The 23,847-nt window shown below is 34.7% G+C and overlaps 1 protein-coding gene across 1 annotated transcript in view; it reads right to left on the reverse strand.

Annotated features, from left to right (window-relative positions):
• The window catches only part of cntnap3 (contactin associated protein family member 3), a 161,887-nt gene that overhangs the window by 90,140 nt on the left and 47,900 nt on the right, over window positions 1–23,847 (reverse strand). The window contains exons 3-5 of the mRNA XM_067397378.1: window positions 18,284–18,477; window positions 14,238–14,385; window positions 11,997–12,200 (exon numbers count right to left, since the gene is read on the reverse strand). Of these exons, the coding sequence (XP_067253479.1) occupies window positions 11,997–12,200; window positions 14,238–14,385; window positions 18,284–18,477 (546 nt within the window). The remainder of the gene's footprint in view (window positions 1–11,996; window positions 12,201–14,237; window positions 14,386–18,283; window positions 18,478–23,847) is intronic.

The raw sequence follows: 23,847 nt of genomic DNA on the forward strand, positions 1-23,847 counted from the left end.
GCATCACTGTATCTATTTTTACAATCCGCCCCGCGACCATTTAATAGACATGTTAGGCATTGCAATGTAAATTAAAACAGCCTTTATTTCAGCCTGAAAGTGCTTGGAAACATCATCCTGTAAACTGGCAACAACATACGATTATGAATATGAACCATAAATCAGTAATAACAAGATAATGATAAACATTTTTAACATTTACAAAGCAGTGTTTGCATTAATCTAATAGGCTAAACATTTTTTTTTTATTTCAGTTGGGACATTCTAAAACGCTTAACATGAAAACCGTGGCTTAATGTGCTAAGTGATATAAACAGACCAAATTTCATATTGAACATCATACAGTGGCATGAAAAAGTATGTGAACCCCTTGCAGAATCTATGAAAATGAGAATTATTTTAATAAAATAAGTGAGATCATACAAAATGCATGTTATTTTTTGTTTAGTACTGTCCTGAGTAAAATATTTTACATAAAAGATGTTTGCATTTAGTTCACAAGACAAAACAAGAGCTGAATTTATTAAAATAACCCCATAAGTATGTGAAGCATTGATTCTCAATACTGTGTGTGGTCACCTGATGATTCCAGAAGGAAACACGATGCATTGAGAGTCGGGGGTGAAAACTTTTGAATTCAATAGCAAGGTAAATTGTACTTAATTTTTCTTCTGGGAAACATGCAAGTATCTTCTGTTGCTTCCAGAACTAAATGAAAAACAATGATATTTAAACAAAATAAGAAAAATTGTGACATCTTCATCCTGTTCAAAAGTTTTCACCCCCCGACTCTTAATGCATCGTGTTTCCTTCTGGAGCATCAGTGAATGTTTGAACCTTTTTTAATAGTTGAGTTTGAGACCCTCAGTTGTCCTCAGTGTGAAAAGATGAATCTCAAAATCATACAGTCACTGCTGGAAAGGGTTCAAATATGCAAAAATGCTTGAAACTGATGAATCTGCAGGAGCTGGAGGATTTTTCTGAAGAACAGAGCTCAGTTTAACTGCTCAGGACAAACAAGAGACTCATGAACAACCATCACAAAACACAAAAACAGTCGTGGATCATCAGGTAACCACACACAGTACTGAGAATCAATGCTTCACATACTTATGAATGGGGTTATTTTAATAAATTCAGCTATTGTTTTGTCTTGTGAACTAAATGCAAACATATTTTATGTTTAATATCTTACTCAGGACAGTACTAAACAAAAAATAACATGCAGTTTTTACTATCCCTCTTATTTTATTAATATAATTCTCATTTTCACAGATTCTGCAAGGGGTTCACATACTTTTTCATGCCACTGTACTAATAAAGTATACTACAGAAAAGCAGTTGAGCCCAGAATATGAACACAATTCGTTTAATTTCACGTTGTGTTTTCCTCCCATATAAAACCACTGTAAAGAAAAAGCTTAACGTCGTTTAATGTAGCCTACTAAGTCAGAGATCAAAGATCAAATTCTGCACAAAACAATTATTCTATATAGTATGCTTTATTTGTATGGTATTTACTAAGTTTGGTTTGTTAATAACACTGCCTTAGTAAATTAAGCCACGTCAAGCTCTTTCACATTAAGCGTTTTATATATCCCTTTCAGATTTGTAGGACAACAGTTCACAGCCTACACTACATAACCACTGAACTTTTGTTTTATTTAACACACGGAAATGTTCATTTAGCATTTTTACGTTTGCCGTGCAAAAAAAAGAAGAATGGCATCCACTGTACCGGGGTTTAATCTATTTCGCCTAGACTCCACCCGCGCTCGCTTCATGCGCTTGTGGCGGGGATACAGAGAATCATTTTTGACACCTTGGCAAGCACAGGAAAGGCGATTGACTGTGACTGCAGGAAGCTTAGAATGTCCTCTCCATCCCAGAAGAACTGACCCTCAATGTAGCATTTTATTTAGTTTTATTTCTCCGTATTTGTTGTCTTGGCTGCTGGCCGCTTTTGTGACGCCAAAGGTTTGGGGACATCACACAGGTTACATTGCTATGGCCCTCGTATTGTAACCTTATCAAAGAACCTAATAAACTATGAAAACAGATATTCCCAAATATTTAATATAGGCTATAGGGAATTGCTCGCACCATACATGGATTTTTTTTTTTTTTAATGACCCGCCCCGCAAATAAAGTGACAATTTCTTAACCTGCCTCAACCCGACCCGCGGGTTACCCACAGGGTCCGTGGGTTATGAGACGACCCATGCATCACCTACTTTTAAGGTCCAGAAAGGTAGTAAAGATATCATTAAAATAGTCCAGGTGACTACAGTGGTTCAACCTTAATGTTATGAAGTGATGAGAATACTTTTTGTGCACAAAAACAAACAAAAATAACAACTTTATTCAACAATATCTTCTCTCCCCGAAGATGAACAAAGGTCTTATGGGTGTGGGACGACATGAGGGTGAGTAATTAATGACAGAAATTTCATTTTTGGGTGAACAAATCCTTTAACTGGATTAACATGGAGGTCATGTGACAACAATGTAACCATTTGAAACATCTGTTGCATTTATAGTTTTACATACTATTTTTAAACATAATAAGTAGTGTATATAGCATTTATGGCATTTTCCAGTATGCAGTAAGCAGCTTGCAATTGTTAATTTCTGAACACAAGTTATTAGAGAGATAAATATGAGATTTTTTTTTTATTTTAGCTAGTTGTCAAGGCAACAACTTTAAGTTGAAGTACTAAAACAACCTAAAATAACTAAATCTAAAACCTTACAAACTTATACTAAAACCTAAAAACTATACAGACATAAAACAAACTAATTAAAAAAAAAAAAACATTTAAAACTAAAATAAAAACAGAAAATATACATAAAAAACCTAATTCAAAATATTAACAAAAAGTATATCAGTGATACTGAAATAACACTGACTCACAGACACTGAAATATAGATCTGCAGGAAACTTTCATTACGAACGTGCCACAGAATGACAGCGCAGCATAATTACAAAGAAATATTACACTGAAATAGCATTTTCTTGTAAAATGTACTCCAATAATCTTTAAGTTTACAAGAAGAAAAACATTTTTAAAAGTGTTGTTGCCTTGTCTGGTTGCCAAGGAAAGAGAGTTAAGATGAGGCAAATGGAGCTTTAATAATCCAAACAAAAGACTAAGACACTCAGGAATACAGACGAGCAAAAAACTCTGAAATTTAGACCTATGAACATGCCACAGAATGACAGTGCAGCAACTACATGCATGTTCTCCCTCGAATGTTTTACGTTACGCAACACATCTATCAATTATTCATCAGAGTTACAGTGACGTGCGGCTGGTCATGCCGCTGGTCAGTTACCATCAGAATACAAACAAGCTCTGCTTTGTTTTTATGCACATGCAAGGACAGCTGTACGCTCTGATGTCATTTAACATTTAGTGTTTTGCTGTTCAATATTTCATGATCTTTGTTCCTTTCAGAAAGCAAGCAGAACAGCAGAATCGCCGCTCTCAGCCTTGACCTCTCATGTTCGCTCATACAACAATGATACTCATATTTGTGTTCGAAGAGCGGCTCTGATTAACACCACGGGCACATGGAAAAATAATATATGACACACTTTTTTTTAAACTGTCATCATCTGACAATGAGAAACGCCTGTCCGCTTCTGTTGTCTCGGTAAAAGTGACCCTGAATTTGACAGTTTTTGCTCAAGGCTTTTACATTAGACATCAAGTGACAACCCAACAAAATACCAAAATTGTAAATGATTTTCCTTAAAGGGGGCCTAATATGCCCTTTTTCAAAGTCTTGATTTTGTTTTTGGGCTCTACTAGATAAGTTTTAATGATTGAATGTTCCAAAAAACTAATTGTTTCCCTCATATTTGACATTGTTGTCTGTCAGTAACGCTCTGTTTAGTTCATGTCTCTATGAAGCCCCTCCTTCTGAAAAGCACAATGTGCTCTGATTGGTCGGCTGTACCAGTGTGTTGTGATTGGTCAAGCGCTTCGAGTGTGTTTGGGAAATGCCATGCCCCTAACGGAAACCTTGAGGTTCAACCCCGTTTCATATGCCTTGGACGAGAATTATTTAAATAAGGAGAATAACTCCCTTTGGAGTAACATTGCAGACCTTTTTCATGCCCAAACAGCAAAATTACACATTAAATAAAGTCGAACATGTAAAAATCATAATGGGACCCCTTTAAATGTATTCATTTATTCCCTGAACCACCATCCTATAGATATTTCTTACCACTGTAAACAAACTCTTCTGAAATGTTTACCAGTCTAAAGTCGTCCTGTTTATGCAATAGAAACCGATTTTCTCCCAAAAATATGTTAGTTCTTAATATAACCATAAAAACACACAGTAGAAGTGCTGCCAGAGTGTCAAAGCAGTAGGTGAAATAAAACTGCTCTAAACATCTCAGCATCTCCGTCAGAACTGACACACACCACAGTTGATTTCACAGATCTGGAGTTGAGAGTGCCGTCTACTTTAGGGAGGTTAAAAGTAAGGGTTTGAGGCTTAAAAAAGTTACAGTTTTACACCAGCCAGTCACAAGTTGTGCGATACGCATGCAGGGTTTTAGCAGGTTGTCAAGTTGATGTTTAATTGAGCTTATGTTGCATTGATGTCTGATATTCACATATATTTTAGTATTATTTATAAAGTTATTTTAGTATTATTTATAAAGCCTTACATGGTAACATCTCAATTAATCAAGATGTTAATCTAAATTAATTAATTTAGATTAACATCTAAATTAATCATCTAAATTAATCAAATCGCCAACCAATACGCCTACTCGTTTGTCACTTCCCTGAAATACGACCCATAGGAGCATTTGTTAAAGTTGCGCACCTATCAACAACAGGACACTTTTATTTTAATGCATTGTTCCCTTTTATCTGCATCATATTTTGCATTTCACATAGCTCAGTTGGCAGAGCATTGCAATATATAACAACATGCAATCATGTGATCATGCGATTGTGGGTTCGATCCCAGGGAACATGTGCTCATAAAGTGTATACACTCTAAAAAATGCTGGGTTAAAAACAACCCAAGTTGGGTTAAAAATGGACAAACCCAGCGATTGAGTTGTTTTGACCCAGCTGTTGGGTTGAATCTTAAACCCAACCTGCTGGGTAGATTTATTTAACTCAACTAATGTTTAAAAATTAGTTTATTGATCACTTAAAATAGGTTGGAAATTAACATTTATTAATATGTTTAATTAATAATAATTAAATAATAAACATGTATTAAATTGCTTTTTAATGAATGTTCACCTTTTGATATTATTGTTGCCTCTAGTAATTATGTGTCTGATTTTTAATTTCCAACATATTTTGGGCTCATTTTAGTCATTTTTAAACAATAGTTGAGTTAAATAAAACTACCCAGCAGGTTGGGTCAAACATTTAACCCAACCACTGGGTTAAAACAACCCAATCACTGGGTTTGTCCATATTTAACCCAACTTGGGTTGTTTTTAACCCAGGATTTTTTAGAGTGAATGCACTATAAATCACTAAGGGTAGGTTTAGGGACGGGGTAGGTGTAGTCGTTAATAAAAAATGAGTTTTGCTAAATGGAAATTAGAGAAATGGTGTAAAAATTCTATGTGAACACGCATTTTAATTGGTGACGACAATTCAAGACGACAGACGTAACACAACACTGTCATTATTTTTATGCCAGCTAGAGGGCGCATGACTTTAAAGCATAAATATAGGTCATAATAAGGTGCTTGAAAAACGGACAGTCTGCAAAAATGTTATTTAACATTTGTTTAGTTTTAATTTATTTTTATTTCAGTTTAAATGTTAGCACTTTAAATCTTATTTCAGTTAGTTTGAAAATTCAAATTCATATTCATTGTGAATGTATATGTATGCATAATTAATGCATTATTTTTACAAACACATGCTGTAAACAGACCATGAAAGGAACATGAAATCAAAATGGACTCTATTTACTTTCTTTATTCATGCTTTTGGTCTTATTTTGAATTATCAGAAAATTGATGTCTGTAGCAACCCGCTACACAAACTTAATATCTATATTTATAGTTGTTGGATGGATGCTGGAATAATGACGTATTGGTCAATGCAGTCAAAACATTGTATATATATACAAATCCTAACAAAGTTTGGGGTAAAATATGAAAAACTGAAGCACAATATAAACAGACATTTTGATGAATGCAAACTACCAGCAAAATAAAATAGTTTGGGATATGGGGCATAAATCTTCATGTCACAGCTTGTTTGCAGATGTATTATTCGGCACAGACAGCAGCGAGAGTTTGCCAGCGACTAACATCTGTTTCTGCATCAAAACAACAACAACGTCAGACAAAAACCCTGTTCAGCGCATCTGACTTTTTCTGATTATAGGACCTGTGGCACAGTTTGTCTTCCAACATGCAAAATCAAACAAACCTCTGAAAATCTTATGATGCTGGAAACATTAGCTAATCCAGTCAACAGACTTTATATAAAATTCAACTGCACCCTAAAAAGCATGTCCTACCAGCTGAGATATGATCGCTGCTTCATCCAGTGCTGTAATCTTCACATGTACAATTGCCAAAGTCAAACATAAATGGCAAATCAAGCAAGTATGTTTAATTGTCAAACTCATATACAGGCATGAAGCATGTGAGATTTACAATCATAGACTGAGACAAGAGGAGAAAATACAGTGAAGAACAATCAGATCTGATTCACCTATTCAATGAGATTACATGACATTTCATGCTTCTCCAGAGTAAGGAACAAAGAAAAACTGAACTAAGGTCAAAATATTTCATCTAAAGGTGCTGGCAGTAACAACATATGAAAGCTTGTTTCCACCAAATGAAAAAAAGAAAAAAAGATAATTGTGACTTTTTATTCTCAATTCTTACTTTTTTCAAGAAAAAAGTAAGAAGTGCAAGAAAAAAAGTCAGAATAGCGAGATATAAACTCGCAATTGCAAAGAAAAAAGTTAGAATTGCAAGATATAAACTCACAATTGTGAGTTATAAAGTCAAAATTGTGATATAAACAAACATTGGGATTTATGCGCAACATGATCAAACATGTATTTACTTTCAAAAGTTGACTAACTACCTGAAAAAAAATGTTCTTGAAAAAAGCTAGGAAAAACATGTAGTCGGATTTCACAAACAATTACAAAGAAACTGCAAGTAGCATTGAATTAAATGTGACATTTTGAAAGACTGAAATTTTCTGCATTTCCTGGTAAAAAGTTCTCCAATAACTTTGTTTTATTTTATACAGTGTAGTCTGGTCTTTCTGGAGAAGCTGTTGAGGAAGATTGTCTTGCCGGTTAAGCGGAAACACCAGCGTAATTAACCAACACTGAGCAGGACAGCCCAAATATTGAATTATACTTTGCACACTCTGTTCATCTATTCTTCATTATTTAGTTTCTAGCCCCCAAACACAACATATGCTGGTATTTCTAGCCTAAAAAAGTTTTAAAGCTGCCTGAAGTAATTTATATTCAACACTCGCTCCTAAACACCAACGATTTAATGTCTTATAAAACAATCCAGAGCGAATGCAGCGACGCCAATGTCCTTACAGCACAGTAAATCTCATCTAAAAACGAGAAAGGCATGGGCATCATCGGTTGGGAAAAGACAACAGCCGAGTGTACTTCTGACAAACAGAGTCGAGCCTTTATCCGAGAGAGGCCGAGAAACCACTTTAGCACTTTCAGAAACACCTCTAATAAATGATGGCAGGCATCTTCGATTTGCTTGAAATTATGGTGAAAGCAGAGAGAGCAAAGTGTGCGGAGAGAGTAGCAGTTAGACTTCAGTTACTTTACGATGGAAAAGCTCGACAGCAGCCGGATGTGCCAAGATTTACAGAAGCGAGGCATTCAAACTCCTCCGGTCCGACCCAACTGAACTCTAAGAGACTTTATAAAATACAACTTATACACTGTAAAGCTGAGATATGATGAAAACTGTACTTGCTCGCCGCTTCCTCCAGTGCTGTAATCTTCACATTTCCAAATGCCAAACATAAATAGCAAACTGAACACAGATGTGTAATTGTCAGCTTTTACAGATATGCAACATATGTGATTTACAACTGACTAAGAGGAGAAAATACAGTAAAGAACATTTGCTAAAGAAATCTTTAATATCTCAACTGTTTCTCCTCCTAGACAGCATTGAGATGAAATGGACAGACTAGCTGGAACTCCATGTTTCTCCAGCATAAAGGATCCTAGTAATCTCACATAATGTCAAACTATGCTAAGGTCTGCAATCAAATGTCAGAGATCTCAATACGAGCTCAAATATTTCTCATCATATGCTGTTTTCCACATTATTGTATAGCTCTAAACTCTTACTAGAAGACAAGTTACACTTTACAATAATATTCAATTAGTTAATATTAGTTAAAGGGGACCTTTTATAAGATGTAATATAAGTCTCTGGTGTGCCCAGAATGTGTGTGTGAAGTTTCAGCTCAAAATCCCCCACAGATCATTTATTATAGCTTGTCAAATTTGCTCCTATTTGGGTGTGAGCAAAAACACTGTTTTTGTGTGTGTGTGTCCCTTTAAATGCTAATGAGCTGCTGCTCTCGCCCCCTTTCCTGAGGGCGGAGCTTTAACAGCTCACACTTCGGTTGCTCAACAACAAGTGGATAAATGTATGAAGTTGCTGTGGAGTTGATTCAACTCATCCACTAGCATGTGTCGTCATGTTAATCTTTTGTGCAAATCTAGTGTTGAATTGATCCTCGTTTGTGAAGCAGTCCGGTGTAAAATGACGGCATGACAACAACACTCTAGTACAACAACTCTTCCTCTTCTCTAAAGCAGCTCAACATGGCCTTGCCCCCTTTGTTGTGTTCTCGTGGACGGGGTTTATGTAAATTTTATGGTTAGTGATGTCACCAACCCAGGAAGAAGCTTGTTGTAGTCCCTACCAGCCGTTTGTTGTAGTCCTTAAAAAGCGATTTCTGTAAAAGAAAATATCTCCCTTTGTATTGAACTTTGAGTGTCGTAACTTTGCAGATGTTGTTTATGCTCAAACAGCAACTTAACACACTAACTAAAGTTAAAAAAAAAGTGAAATCATAATCAAGGACTGCTTTAAGTAATGTAGTTAACTAATGTTAAAAAAATGGAACCTTATTGTAGAATGTTACCATTTTTATTTATCAAAAGGAATATTAGGAAAATAGTTCATAACGCATTAATTAATGTTAACAGGTACTTCTTTGATCTTAAAAATATATTGGTAAATGTTGAGATTAACATCAACTAAGATTAATAAATGCTGTAGAAGCATTGTTCATCGTTCGTTCATGCTAACGAATGCAGTTAACTAATGTTAACCAACAGAACCTTATTGTAAAGTGTTACAAATGTTTCTAAATCTCTAGGAGACCTCCGGTCTTTCCGTTTGTCATGTTGTTTTGTGAATGACAGCCATGTAAACCAGCAGGTCTGTGTCGGGCTCTAAATGACATCTCATAGCATGTCCAAAATAAGCTGCCACTCAACTGAAGTGATGTGAGCACACAGAAAACAGGTCTGAAAATAAGATTATTCCCTGAGCCGATTAGACGTGTTCAGAAAGCATGTTGTGCCATTACAGTTATAAGTTCAGCAGTATTTGAGAGTGACCAGCAAAATAAAATAGTGTGGTGCTGGCTGTGACACCCGAACACTGCGATCACAGATGGCACATGGGAATCTGTGCCATACTGGCCGCTCACGACAGACCGACACCTGAGGCTTTTTTTTTACAGTCTTAAACCTTATGAGCAAGCCTTTTGAATTTACCAGAATCCCTGAATCCCTGATTCATAAGATCATCTGATAATCTGCCAGAGAAGTTAACTAACAATAAACGTAAACTACAGAATTGTACCATGGTAAAGTCATATGTTGTGGATGTACCATGGTAATTTTATGTTTTTCTTTAAAGTGACTTGGAATAACATGTCCAGGTTATATATATATATATATATATATATATATATATATATATATATATATATATATATATATATATATATATATATATATATATATACAAGGGGTGTGACGAGATCTCGTGTCACAAGATCTCGCGAGATTAAAATGTGACGAGATTTCTCGTCAAGGCGAAAATTAATCTCGTGAGATTGCCAATGCAGAGTGTTAGGATGATTAGGAAAGAATATGCCACAGCTACGTTTACATTACGCCTCCACTTTCGTTTTGCTTTGTATTTAAATAAAAAACATTTAATTCACTTGGATAACGGTCACCGCCACTCCATATTCACAGAGTTACGCGCGATCGCGAAAGTGAAAGTAAATGTGAGCGCGCATTCAAACGCGATTTCAATACCCTGCATTTTGAAAGCGGCTCCCTGATGCATGCAAATATCTCTCAATATGAAAGCTATTTTAGGCTGGGCAGTGTAGTTGTAACCATCTCTTTGCTCTGTATCAAAGAAAAATTTGGTCTTATTTGCACTTTAAATATTGAGAGAGTGCGATTATGGTTGCACTTATTGTAAAGTGTTGCCATAAAAACGAATAACAGTTTTCTCTTAATCTTAAGCACAAACAGTAAGGTTTCATTTGTTAACATTAGTTAATGCACTGTGAACTATCATGAACTAACAATGAATGAATGATTTTTATTAACATAAACAAAGATTAATAAATACTGTAGCAAATTTATTGCTCATTGTTGGTTAATACATTAATGTTAATAAATGAGCCCTTATTGTAAAGTGTTACCATTTTTATTAATACTGTTTTTATTTCTATGATCAGTTTGTGGAAAGGAGTTCAGTTAGGAGGTCAAAAGTTTTAGAAGCTCATAAATCATGTACAGTAAGGTCTGAAGAGACTCAAATCATACAGAAGAGAAGTCAGTCCATTGAGTTTGTGGCAAAACCTTTTATAGTACTTTAGTATTGTTGTCTTTTACTGCATATGATAATTCATACTCAAAGTAGAACTGAAATGACATTCATTACAAGAAGATTAAAGTTAAAACATTTCAAATACACCTGCAGAATATTTTTTTCTAGTCATGTATTTCGCCATTGAGGATTTCTTAAAAATAGTGTGTAAAAATCTTGTCTCATCTCATTCTCGTAAACTCAGTCTTGAGTCTCGTCACACCCCTAATATATATATATATATATATATATATATATATATATATATATATATATATATATATATATATATATATATATGAAACATTATTTTCAAGACAATTAAGTAAGTAATTGTCTGTCATTATTACAGTGCAGGCCTTTTTAAACAAAAAAAAAATAGATTCTCATTAAAATATTCTCAGAGTAAACAATGATTCCTTAGACAGTACAACAAATATCTATTATAAATAATGTATTTTGTGAGAGTCATTAAAGGGGTCATGTTACGCTTTTCTTCCATTAGTGTGTAATGTTGCTGTTTGAACATGAAAAAGTCCCTCCAGCGGGAGTTATTCTCTATATCAGTGTCACTGTTTCTGAACTCCCTGAAACGCCTCAGTTGTAGTCTTGAGTTTTCTTCTGGGAACGAACAGATCACAATATTCCTCATTTAAATAATTCCCACCCAAGGCATACGCAGAATAAAGGGATGGAGTCTGGTTGAGTTAGTTCGTAGTGTGTTGAAACTGACGGTTATGGTAAGGGGCGGGACGTTTCCCAAACACACTCGAAGCGCTTGACCAATCATGTCACACTGGTCAAGCCGACCAATCAGAGCACATTGTGTTTTTCAGAAGGAGGGGCTTCATAGAAACAGGAACTAAATAGAGCGTTACTGACAGACTGGGAAGAGAGGAGCTGCAACAATGGAGAATATGAGAAAAATAATGAACATTCAAGCATGAAAACTTGTTCTAGCAGAGCCCAAAAACAACATCAAGACTTTGTAGAAGTGCATGCGCATAATAGGTCCCTTTTAATAAAAAAAGATGGGATATTAACATGGTACATGCATATTAGTACCTTTTCTAAACTGAAGTAAGAGTTTCCCTTTGAATAATTCCAAAGTGAGTGTGTGTCCGCTGTGGTCTTCCATATGAACCAGCATCCCAGAGTTCTGCAGGGTTTTGAAGTTCATGGATAACACGTCTTTGTCTGCTGGATTGGTGCTGGGATCCGGCCTGTAGAGCAAGTGACCGCTGCCATCAAAACCGGCCACATTAGACCCTGAAAACACAAGAGGCACATCAACAGTGTTGATAGAAAATAACTCAAAGATCAGAGTGAAGAAGTCATGCTGAACTGGTCAATCAAAATAACGGATTTATGACACCTAATTTCAAGTTAACAAGGCTTGAACTTCATTCAGTAAATTAGTTTTTAATGAACTAAAATAAATTAACAAGCAAGCCAACAAATAATAAGTTAAAATATATAATAATCAACTAAATAAATAATGAACTTTGATAATAAATAAATAATGAACAATAATACATAAGTAAACAATAAAGAACTAAAATAAATAAATATTCTGTGTGTGATGTTCAGATGTTTAGTTAGATTCTGCTGTGCCAGTTTAATGTTCAAAGTCAGTCATTAGTAGTTTGACTTCCTGGAGAGTGAAACACTGGGACACTTTTAAAACATTGATCTGTTTGTTTGAGTCAACAAACCCCTGACATTAAGTATTAAAGTTTGTGTGTTATAATTAGAGCTGTATACAGCGTCTTTGAGCAGGTCTGTTGGCACTAATGTATTTAGGTACAGCTCAGCACCTTCTCTGCTGTAAGTGGAGCAGAGAGAGTTTAAACCTGAGGTCAACACAAATGATGCAACTGGCTGACACTGGGCAGTCCCTGCAGGATCTGTTCAATAAATTATACATCTGTATGAATGGATAGAGGAAAAAAACACTCAATTCCTAATGGTCTGCTATATTTATGAATATGGAAACAATCCAAATGGTGTGTTAATGCACTTGAGGCAAATAAACATTGTATATATGTTGACGGGCTCTTATACCCACAAGCCCTTGCTGACAGCTCTCAATGGCAGAATGGCTAAAGCCCTGCAGTTCTGCCCCGTGTGATTTCAGGGACAATACATCTCATTCGAAAAGAGCCACAGGACAAAAGCTGCCACACAGGACCTCTGTGAGACCAATCATATATCAGTGCGGTGGGTTGGCGTCTGATTGAGAGAGGGCCGGACACGCTCGTCTGCTCTTAGGAGATAACACATGACAACATATGAGTTAGTAACAAGTGTCGCTTAAGATTGACATTGAGAAAAAAAGGAAACTGCACCAAACTGACATCAAAAATCAATGAGTTTTCCCTAAACAGATTTCCTGAACACTCTCCCAATCTTTCATTGGTTGCATAAACAGATAGCCCCGCCCCCAAACTCACTCTACTGGTTGAGTCAGAAGCTGAAATAACACCAGAGTTCAATGTTTTGAAAGTGTAACAGTATTTCACTCTTCAAGAATAAAACTACTAATAGTTTGCTTGACTAAGAACTCTTACATATTATTAAAATATTAAATAAATAAATACCTTTCATAACATGAAAAGTTAAAAAACTGAAATTACATTTAAATGATAGATAAATAAATAAATAGATGTTTTGACATTTCATAACTTTTATATTATAAACCATATTTAAATAAAGATTATAAACCATATTTAAATAAATACAAACATTTATAATTAATTAAATAAACAAATATATTATAACATTTTATAACATGAAAAATTAAATAATAAAATCATGTTTAAATGATAAATAAATAAACAAAGTTTAAGCTTTATTAAAAACAGTAAACTAAGACAATTTGGCATTTTATAACATGAAAGAATTTAAAATAATATTTCAATGTTAAATACATTTCATCGAAACATTTTAAATCATATTTAAATCTTAAATAAAATGTAAGACTTTACATCATATTTAAACAAATAAAACATTATAATCAAAGATTATAAAGCATATTTAAATGATAAATAAAAAATATTCATAATTCAATAAACAAATACTTTTTATGACATGAAAAATTAAATAATGAAGTATTTAAATGATGAATAAACTAAGTTTAAGATTGATTAAAAAGCTTGATTTTTAATTTTTGAATGTTAAATAATTATATAACATGTAAGATTTTAAATCATATTAAATGAATGAATGAATAAATAATAAATAAAAAATTAATGTCATTTCATTAAAGGAAAGATGTTCAATGATATTTAAATGTTCAAAACATACTGTATTGGCATCCGTACGCTTCCAGCCTCAGTCCCACCCTCCCGTTGGTGTTCCAGTCCAGCGGCAGTATTCTGAGATACTGAGCGATCACTGGATGCTGTAGTTTGTACATCACCACACTGTCGGCATTGGAGTTCCCAGAAAAGGCCTCAAATAAAAAGAACAACAGTGTTACGTGACCTTTCATGATATTTGTGCTTTGACATTGTGCACTAATGCAGTTTTGCATCTTTTATGGTTTCTCATTGGATCATAAAGATGCAGAATGTTAATCCTGAACTCAGGTGGCAGGCACGTTCACATATGACAAGATGACACCAGCCTATAACTTAAATTCTACTTAATACGAGCCGAGACCCTGTGGAGACCGGAGCGATTCAAGATCACCATGGGTCAATGAGCAGAAACATCCAGCACTCAGGCACTGTATTAAAGGAAATCAATACAGGCACTTTTTGTCCAGTAACATCCAGATACTAACCTGCTGAACAAAACTGCTGATCTCACAACTAAGACAGGCTGATCAGGCTGGTCTATAACTAGTCGACTCATTGGTCAGACCAGCTTAAACCAGCTAACACCCACACAGCACCTCAGGCGGTTTTTATAATCAGGGTATTTTCCAGCTAAGGTCCCGCTAGCCATTTTAGGAGGCAAACGGAGGCAACAAGAAGAGTTATTGTGGATTATTTTGCAGGGAGGAACGTTCATTTTGTCCTTATATCTGTCAGAATTGTGTGCAATTTGGACTTTCTTAGCTCAGAGTAATTCCGAGCTGAGTAGCGTTCTCAGTGCCTTTGAAGGGATCAGCCGTCTGGTGGAGTGGAGCGTTAAGCCGAACAAATTGCTCTGTTTCCTGCTGAGGAGGCGCATCTCATTTGCTCTAAAGTGGCCTGTGAAATATATCAAGAGTCAAGGTGCAAATCCTCCACTGGTAGGAGCGACAAGTTCTCGCACTCAGAAAAGGGGAAAAAGACGCTCGTGTCCTAAACTCTAAGTGCTTCTGACGACAGACGGATTCGTGACTAACGGTTCTCACCGTAAACTGCTGCTGTTCTCAACAGGCTTTATGCCGAACCTCACATGAAGAAACAGAAAAACAGGTCTCATCGCATTCGCTTGTTGGGAAAGTGTTAAAGAAGAACTTTTTTACAATGGTTAATTGACTTGTAGTGGGGGTGTCATGCTTCAAAAGAGGGCTTACAATAAGTTACAAAGATACATAACAGCTACGACTGTGTACACTACTTGCTTTATGCAAGCACTACACAGGATTTACCCTATTATACATTATCGACATGAATTGATAGGTGAAACAACAAACAGCCACCCACAAATAGTCTATAAACAAAGCATCAGGCTGTCTTTGAGTTCACAACAAGAACAACGGTTAAAGTTACTCGTCAGGCTACAGAAGAATACCAAAATTCTTGCGTTAAATTAGGTCTAATACATCGAGAGTCACGCAGAGCTATAACAACCCAGCCACAACACATAATTGCGAATAACATGCCTCACCTTAACACAGGCCTGGGGTTAGCTTCCTGTTCGAGTTAACATGACATTGTGCTAAACATGAGTTGAATTTGCACCACAGCGCCCCCACACCTTGATGCTCATGACAAGAATAGCATGTATAGTTATCTTTATTGAAGTGAATTAGGTTTAAATTACCGTCATGCATGAATGAATGATATTTTTTTGCAATTTTACACATAATAATCCACTATGAACACATTACACAAAACTGAAATTGCACGTCAAAATAGCACATTGTCACTAGTTTTTGAGACCCCCCAAAATTTCACAAATTACATTTTCAGGGAAGCCCATGTCTTATTAAGGGGAGCCGAGTTCGCACTCTGGCTGCGCCGACCCGACGCAATCTCGTCTCATGTTCACGTTCACGCGAGAGTGACAAAATGCTTTACGGTAATTCAAAAACAATGTATATACTATGACTTTATAAGACAATTTCGAAAATTACCCACCTCCATCGAGATTTCTTGTACTGTATTTGCAAAACTACTGCGCTGGTGAGCGTTGTAGTCCAGAGATGTGCTTGGAGTATTTATGACAGTGTGATTCACTGAAGGAACCTGTAGGGGGAGCTTCGCAAATCTTACTGATTTCGCTTTAAGGGCAGTGCAAACTGACGCCGATATCTATAGACAGCCTACCTAGCTAGTTCTATTTATTCTTGGCATTTTATTTGGTTTTTAATTATCTAAATGTTAGTGAGAAGAAACAATTTTTTTTTAATTTGCGATGGACATATTCAGATTATGCTCATCTATGCTCGCTCCTTTGAAGGTACTTTGAGTAAAACGACTCTATATTTAATGAAGCACATACAAAAGACCTGAACCAGAAGGGATGTGACCTCTTTTAAGTTTGTTGCGCATAACCCTGACTGACTTGTCGAGACGCAAAAATGGGTCTCAGACCTGTTCGATGGGTCACAGAAAAACAATACTAGATGTAAATAATAATATGCAACTAATCATATTCATGTTTGCACTACTGTTCAGAAGTTTGGGAAATAAATTTAAGAAATTAATACTTTTAATTAGCAAGAATGCATTACATTGATTATAAGTAAATACATTTATAATGTTTCAAAAGAAATGTTTCAAATAAATGCTGTTCTTTTGAACTTTCTATTCATTAAAGAATCTTGAAAAAGAAAATGTATCACGCTTTCCACAAAAATATGAAGAGGCACAACTGTTTTCAACATTATAATAAAAAGAAATGTTTCTTGAGCAGCAAATCAGTATATTAGAATGATTTCTGTAGGATCATGTGACAATGAAGATGCTGAAAATTCAGCTACGATCACAGGATTAAATTATATTTGAAAATATATTAAAAGAGAAAATTAAAAAAATTGTAATAATATTTAACAATATTACTGTTTTTACTGTATTTGTATCAAATAAATTCAGCTTTGGGGAGCAGAAGGTACACAAAAGAAACTTAGACTTATCTAAGACTTATCTTTTCAACTGTAAAGTAGTTAGGATGCTGAAATAAATAAAAAAATAAATGCTAATCCTTTGACATTTTTGTACATGATCTACTGTTGATAAATTTATTAAATGTATCTATTTATTACAAGTACAAACACCATAAAGTAAACATTGTCATCATCAATGTTTACTTTATGGTGTTTGTACTTGTAATAAATAGATTACAGTACAAATCAGTTGGTTGTACAAAATAGTACAGTACAGTAAAAAACAAATGGTTGTGAAAGTGCATAATTTATCTCCCTTATATGTTGAATGAGCAGCTGGAAGTAGCGAAGACATTTAAAAATAGTGTATTTCATGCTTGTTTGTTTGCTCCTTGTATGCCTTTATTGATGAAAAAAGTATAAGATAAATTTTCATTGCACCTCTAAAGTTCTTTAAAGGGGACCTATAATACTCCTTTTCACAAGGTGTAATATAAGTCCCAGAATGTGTCTGTGAAGTTTCAGCTCAAAATACCCCACAGATCATTTATTATAGCTTGTCAAATTTGCCCCTATTTGGGTGTGAGCAAAAACACAGTTTTTGTGTGTGTCCCTTTAAATGCAAATGAGATGCCCCCTTTCTGAAAGAGGGTGGAGCTTTAACAGCTCAACAACAACAAAGCTGGGGAATCTCAAACAGCCAAAATGAGGATTGTCAGTAACGGTGTTCAGCCTTACATTGTTCAAACCGGAGTCGACACTGATGGAGAGACTCAGGAAGAAGTTACAACTTTTAGAATGAAACTGGACGTTTCTGAATGGTTAGTGGATAAATTTATGTAGTTGCTGTGGAGTTGTTTATGCTCTAACAGCAACATTACACACTAACTAAAGTTAAAAAAGTAAAAAAAAAACAACAACAACAAAAAAAAAAAACCTTTAAGTGCTCCTAAATCCAAAAAAACCCCCAAAAACTCAAGCCTCACACTTACTAAAATCTATCGATGTGTTACATTTTATCTTGTCAAAACATGTTTTTCCTCCATCTTAGGTGAAGCTGCACAGCACCAAGGAATTAAACCCTTACCCCGATACTATCTTCCTGTCGGTATGGTCTCCAATTATGGCCTGTGTCACTGAACATGAGGAGGTAGCGTGTGACCCAATCAGAGCTCCCGTATCGGCCTTGGGTGGCGATGGCTGTAATCTCCGTCCGCTGCTCCAGCTTGATTTCCAGCCACTGATACTTATTAGAGTCCAGCGGAGACCAGCCTCCAGCACCTGCAGGACACAAGAGACAAATGAAGCGCTGGCCTGAGCTGAAGGTCTCACATGTCACATACTGCATCATGGTCCGAGCTGCATAGATTGCATCACACGCTTTTCATAAATGATGCAGGGATTTATTGGGAGAAAACAACAGCTGCCTTCTTAGGAAGGATGCAAACTGAAATAGAACCCTTATAAGTGACCAATTTGAGACGCTCTATATAGACACTACATAAGTACACTATTTAAGTAATTTCAATACATACATATATACATACATATATATTATATATATATACATACATATATATATTATATATATATATATATATATATATATATATATATATATATATATATATATATATATATATATATATATATATATATACACACACATATTTTATATATAAAAAAATATATAATATAGTATAAAACCTTTTTCCTCATTTCTCCTTCATTATGTTCACTTATCAACACATCTTAATGAGGATAAAGCCGTTCCACTGAACAAATCCTGTTAAAAACCTGCTTGTAGTCTAACAACCAGTTCATTAGATTAGTTTATAATTTTGATCTTTTTATTTGTGAAATTCTCTTTGTCCCTTTCAATATCCCATCTAAGCCTTCGCATTATGGTTTTAAAACAATAGTTTGCACAAAAATGAAAATGTTGTTATCATTTACTTGTTCCCTTTCTCTCTTCCATGGAAGACAAATGAGAATTGACACATAAAATGAAAATGCATTGGAACGGAGGCAGTCAATCTCCAAAAATGACAAAAAAGCATGACAAGTAGCATAAAAGTCTCTGTGGAATATTTTTTGGTGTCCTTGTATGTAGTACAGAAAAGTCAACATGCACATATCTCCTTTTGTGCTCAGAGAAGAAGTTGTACAGGTTTGAAACAACAAGTAAATGACGACAGAATTTTTATTTACTTATTTACACTGGGAAAAAAAATGGTGTATTTCCTTTGAAACAACTTTCAATCAGAAATAGCTAGTAAATATATAAATAATTTACAAAGAAATGGCAAGTAACATTGAATCAAACATGAAATTTTGAAGTAGAATAATAATAATTTACTGTTTTATTTACAATAAACATGCACAATAATAATAATAATGGTAACACTTTAGTTTAGGCTCCAATTCTCAATATTAACTAGTTGCTTATAAGCATGCTGTTTATTAGTACTTATAAAGCACATATTAATGTCTTATTCTGCATGATATTCTACATCCCATAATCCAGCCCAATACCTAACCTTAACAACTACTATACTATTAATAAGCAGTAATTATAAGTTTATTGAGGCAAAAGTTAGTTGTTAGTTAATTGTTAATTGTGCCTGTAAAAAGGCACAGAATGCTAACAAAACTCTGAGACATTTACAATCACACACCCACCACAGGTGTAGCTTAAAAACTCAAAATACATCAAAAGCAAAAGTTAATTGTTAGTTAATAGTGAGAACCGGACCCTAAACTAAAGTGACCAAAATAATTTTCTTTTATTTACAACATCGAAAAATCTTTTTTTTTTTACACTGTAGGGTTTGCATTTAAAAACCTTTGTGCTAGCAAACTGTCTAACAGGCGGTTACTGCGAACACCATTAATATTCTAAGCCCATCAGAACCGAGTCCATTTACCTACAGCAGATCGATAAATACTGACACAAATAAGCCTGAAAACTTCAGTCAAATCCCTCTTAAGTAGCTGCATTCATGAGGCCACCCATAGTGTCTCTATGCCTCACGCTGCAGATGTGGAACCTTCTACCTCAGCGGTGCAGGGTAAATCAGATAAGACGGCATCATAAATGGTACCTGTCTGTCGTAAATCATGATAAAATTACCTAACGGTGGGGCACTAAGGTGGGCTGCGCTGTGAGAAGCAGGCGAGAACGACACCTGTTCAGGACAAGAGCCGTGGCACATTGGCAGCAGAGGAAGTGAAAATGCTGAATGCGGCCAAAGACGGATGCCAGATGGATAGAGTGATCAGACAGGTGGAGCTCATAATCAGGACAGCCAAACCGAAGATGGGGATATTCTAGACAGCCATGGAACCTACTTACACTACAGAAAAGCCAATGTTTATACCCAGAGAACCATTTTAATGCTCACAGTTTGCTCAGAAGTATCAACACTGTCTCAGTTGTTACTCCTCTAATTACTCTGAAGAAAGAAATATAGACACATTTAACCTGTGATACTCTAAAAAGCATAAAAATACACACCAGATAATTTATTAAAAATAATTGATTATATGTATGTATATATATATATATACACATGCGGTTCATTTTTTTTCAGTTTAATGTATTAAAAATATTAAACAATTAATGCAGCATCCGTTTTTTCGGTCATAATTTGGCTAGCATTTCATTATATTATTGCGCTCTTATTATTGTCTTTAAGTTGTTTCCAATGTTCCCTCTAAGCTGTGCATGTGCACATTTATAATATATTAAAACAAATGGAAGCATTAAACTGATATAATACTGTATATCAGTTACAATACTTAAATATTACGTTATATTTTATTATATTATAATGTAAGCCTAATAAAAAAAAAAAAAGATCTCACAAGGATTGTTTAGGGCTCCTTGCCATGAAAAATCTTGAAACCTCCTGGTATAAAAAATCTGGGAAATTCATAAGCAATGAACATGTAATTTTAATGGTTTAACACTGTCTTTTGCTAATAATTGACTGTACAAAAACACATTATGGTTGTTCCAAACCATCATTGTAACTGCTCATATTATATTATTATAAAGAATTGAACTGTCCTGCAGGAGGACAGAAATTATTTTTTAATAGAATTTCTTGGTAAAGACTGGTACAGTTAATGTGAAAAATCTCAAGTAACCTAAAATGTGCTTAATTTAGTGACTGAACTGCTTGTTTTCAAATAATATTATTTAATATATCACTAAGTTAAATCAAGGGTCAAATAAAATAGAAACGGCACATTAAAGTTAAATGTTACAGTTTCATGATAAAACCATTTTTTTTGTGTGTGTGTTTACGTTTGCACGATTGCACAGGTCTGATATAAAGTATGTTTTTGCTCAGGTGGCCAAAATGTGCACTCAACAAAAAAAATTAGAAAAAAAAATAGAAGGAACATTGGTTGTTTCTACTGGTTGTTTCTAATTAATTATTTTGTATACAGTATATATATATATATATATATATATATATTTATATATATATGGTTTGGTTCCAAAACGCGATAAACAGCATTTAAAAAAAAAAATTGAGTTTCCGCCAAAATCAGTATTGTATCTGGTCGGTATTGGAAAGTAATTTATTAATTTTACTCAAAATGCGATATCTGTCGTGTTATTCTGTCATGTTTTCTCCCTTTCTTTCCAAAACGTGACAAACGGCAGTCTCCTTTTTCTGCAGAACGCGATATATCCGCTCAACCAATCACAGCGCTCCATTCCACCCACTGTAAACATTGAAGGCTTTTTTAAAAAGCCATTTTTAATACCAATGTACTCGGCAAATGTGTTTATATATATATATATATATATATATATATATATATTGTGAGAACATGAACGTAAACAAACATGAACGGTGCTCGGGACAGCTGTCAGGCCAGTGCTGAATCATCACGATAGTTTTAAGTCGTGCCAATTTAAATATTCAAGCGCAAGAAGGTGCAAAATGGAATTCAATTCATTACTTGCATGCTTTTTGTAACTGTTTGTGAGCAATAATGAATTGAGCTCTCTTTCACGTCTTCTTGCACTTGAAAGTACAAATTCACAAAACATTTGATCATATATCACATTTCTTATATGTCTCGGCATACTTACACTCAGCTTACTTGTCTTTTAAATTTTTAATTTATATTAGTTAGCATTGCCGTTATGAGTACAAACTAATTAGCAGATCAAAGTTTGGTTAGACTTGTAGTGCAGTCCTGCTGAATCATATTGTCATGCTCACCGTGTTCACTAAAACAAAACAAAACAAAACCTGAGTAGCATAACTAGCCTATTTTAGTACTTAGGGCAGTGGCAAGCAAAAAGCAGAGCTAAATACGTGCATCAGAAGACATTGACATGGCCACTGAAATGTGCAGATGCTTGACCTCGGCTCATTACTGAGAGCCAAACGGAGGGGCGGACAGCCGGAAGAATGTTTATACTGACACAAAGCCTGCAGTCCAGAGTGTGCTTAGAATTCAAACCAGCATCCAGAAAGTAGCTTTGTCCTTAATATCATAGAAAAGGGACAGCAGTATGTATGATCGATTGCAGAGTGTTTCTCTAAAAGGTTTCTAAAGCCCTGAGCTCCTGTTGTCTCAGCGCTGGCGGAGCAGAGCATTCAGGAATCAGGCTTAGCTGGATGCTTGCACATCTCAGAAAAATACAAAGAAAAGGTTTCTGTGTTTAAGTTATATTGCAGGTTCAACCTGAAATGACACTCACATTCTATTTCACTTTAGTGAAGAAGGCATATTTCCAGAAAGAAAATGGGAAGGTGGGAATTAACTGGAATGTCTAAAAAGATTTACTTGCATATTAATAAACAATAGTCTAATATAAATATAAAGTAACGCTAATAATGCTATTTTTGAGCATGTAAGATATGCTGCTGCTGCATAAATAGACATACATAAATCCCGTAGCAGATCTAGGCAGGTGGAGCTGAAGGAGGTGGAGGGTTTCAGCGGACCAGCTTACAACAAACACTGAACCAGACTATATAAATGTTGAGCAAGCATCTCATTGGCTACAGGATCAGCGGAGGCCAATCAGCTTGCCATGCGGTAATGCCTGCAGATTGTATGTAAAGGACATATCAGCCTGCGCCCTCTAGAGTTTCATGACTGAACTAGATATGTATTGATTTACTTATTTGTATATGATATATAATATTAATATATAGTATATGTAAATAATACATTTTATATTTTTATATATTTTTTTATTTCATAATTTAAATATGTAAGCATATATACCAGGAATAAATAAAACAAACATTAACTGAAATAAAATGTAAACCTATTTTATTTCAGCTAGTAGCCAAGGCAAAATTTCTCATTTTTGGTAACACTTTATGTCACTACATGTACTTACTATGTTAATAACAGTAAATGATATGCATAATTACAAGTAACTAACTTTAAACCAAACCCTAACTGTAACTCTATAGTAAGTACATGTAGTTAATTAATATTACTCAGTACTTATTAAGTACAACTTAATTACATCACCTTAAAATAAAGTGTAACTTCATCTTCTTCTAATTAAAGTACTACAATAATTACATAAACTAAAAACTAAAAGTTAATTTTAAAAATAGACATTTAAAACTACATTAATAATGATAAAAAAAAAATAAAAAA

Source organism: Chanodichthys erythropterus, chromosome 10 (genome assembly GCF_024489055.1).
Source record: "Chanodichthys erythropterus isolate Z2021 chromosome 10, ASM2448905v1, whole genome shotgun sequence".
NCBI lineage: Eukaryota > Metazoa > Chordata > Actinopteri > Cypriniformes > Xenocyprididae > Chanodichthys > Chanodichthys erythropterus.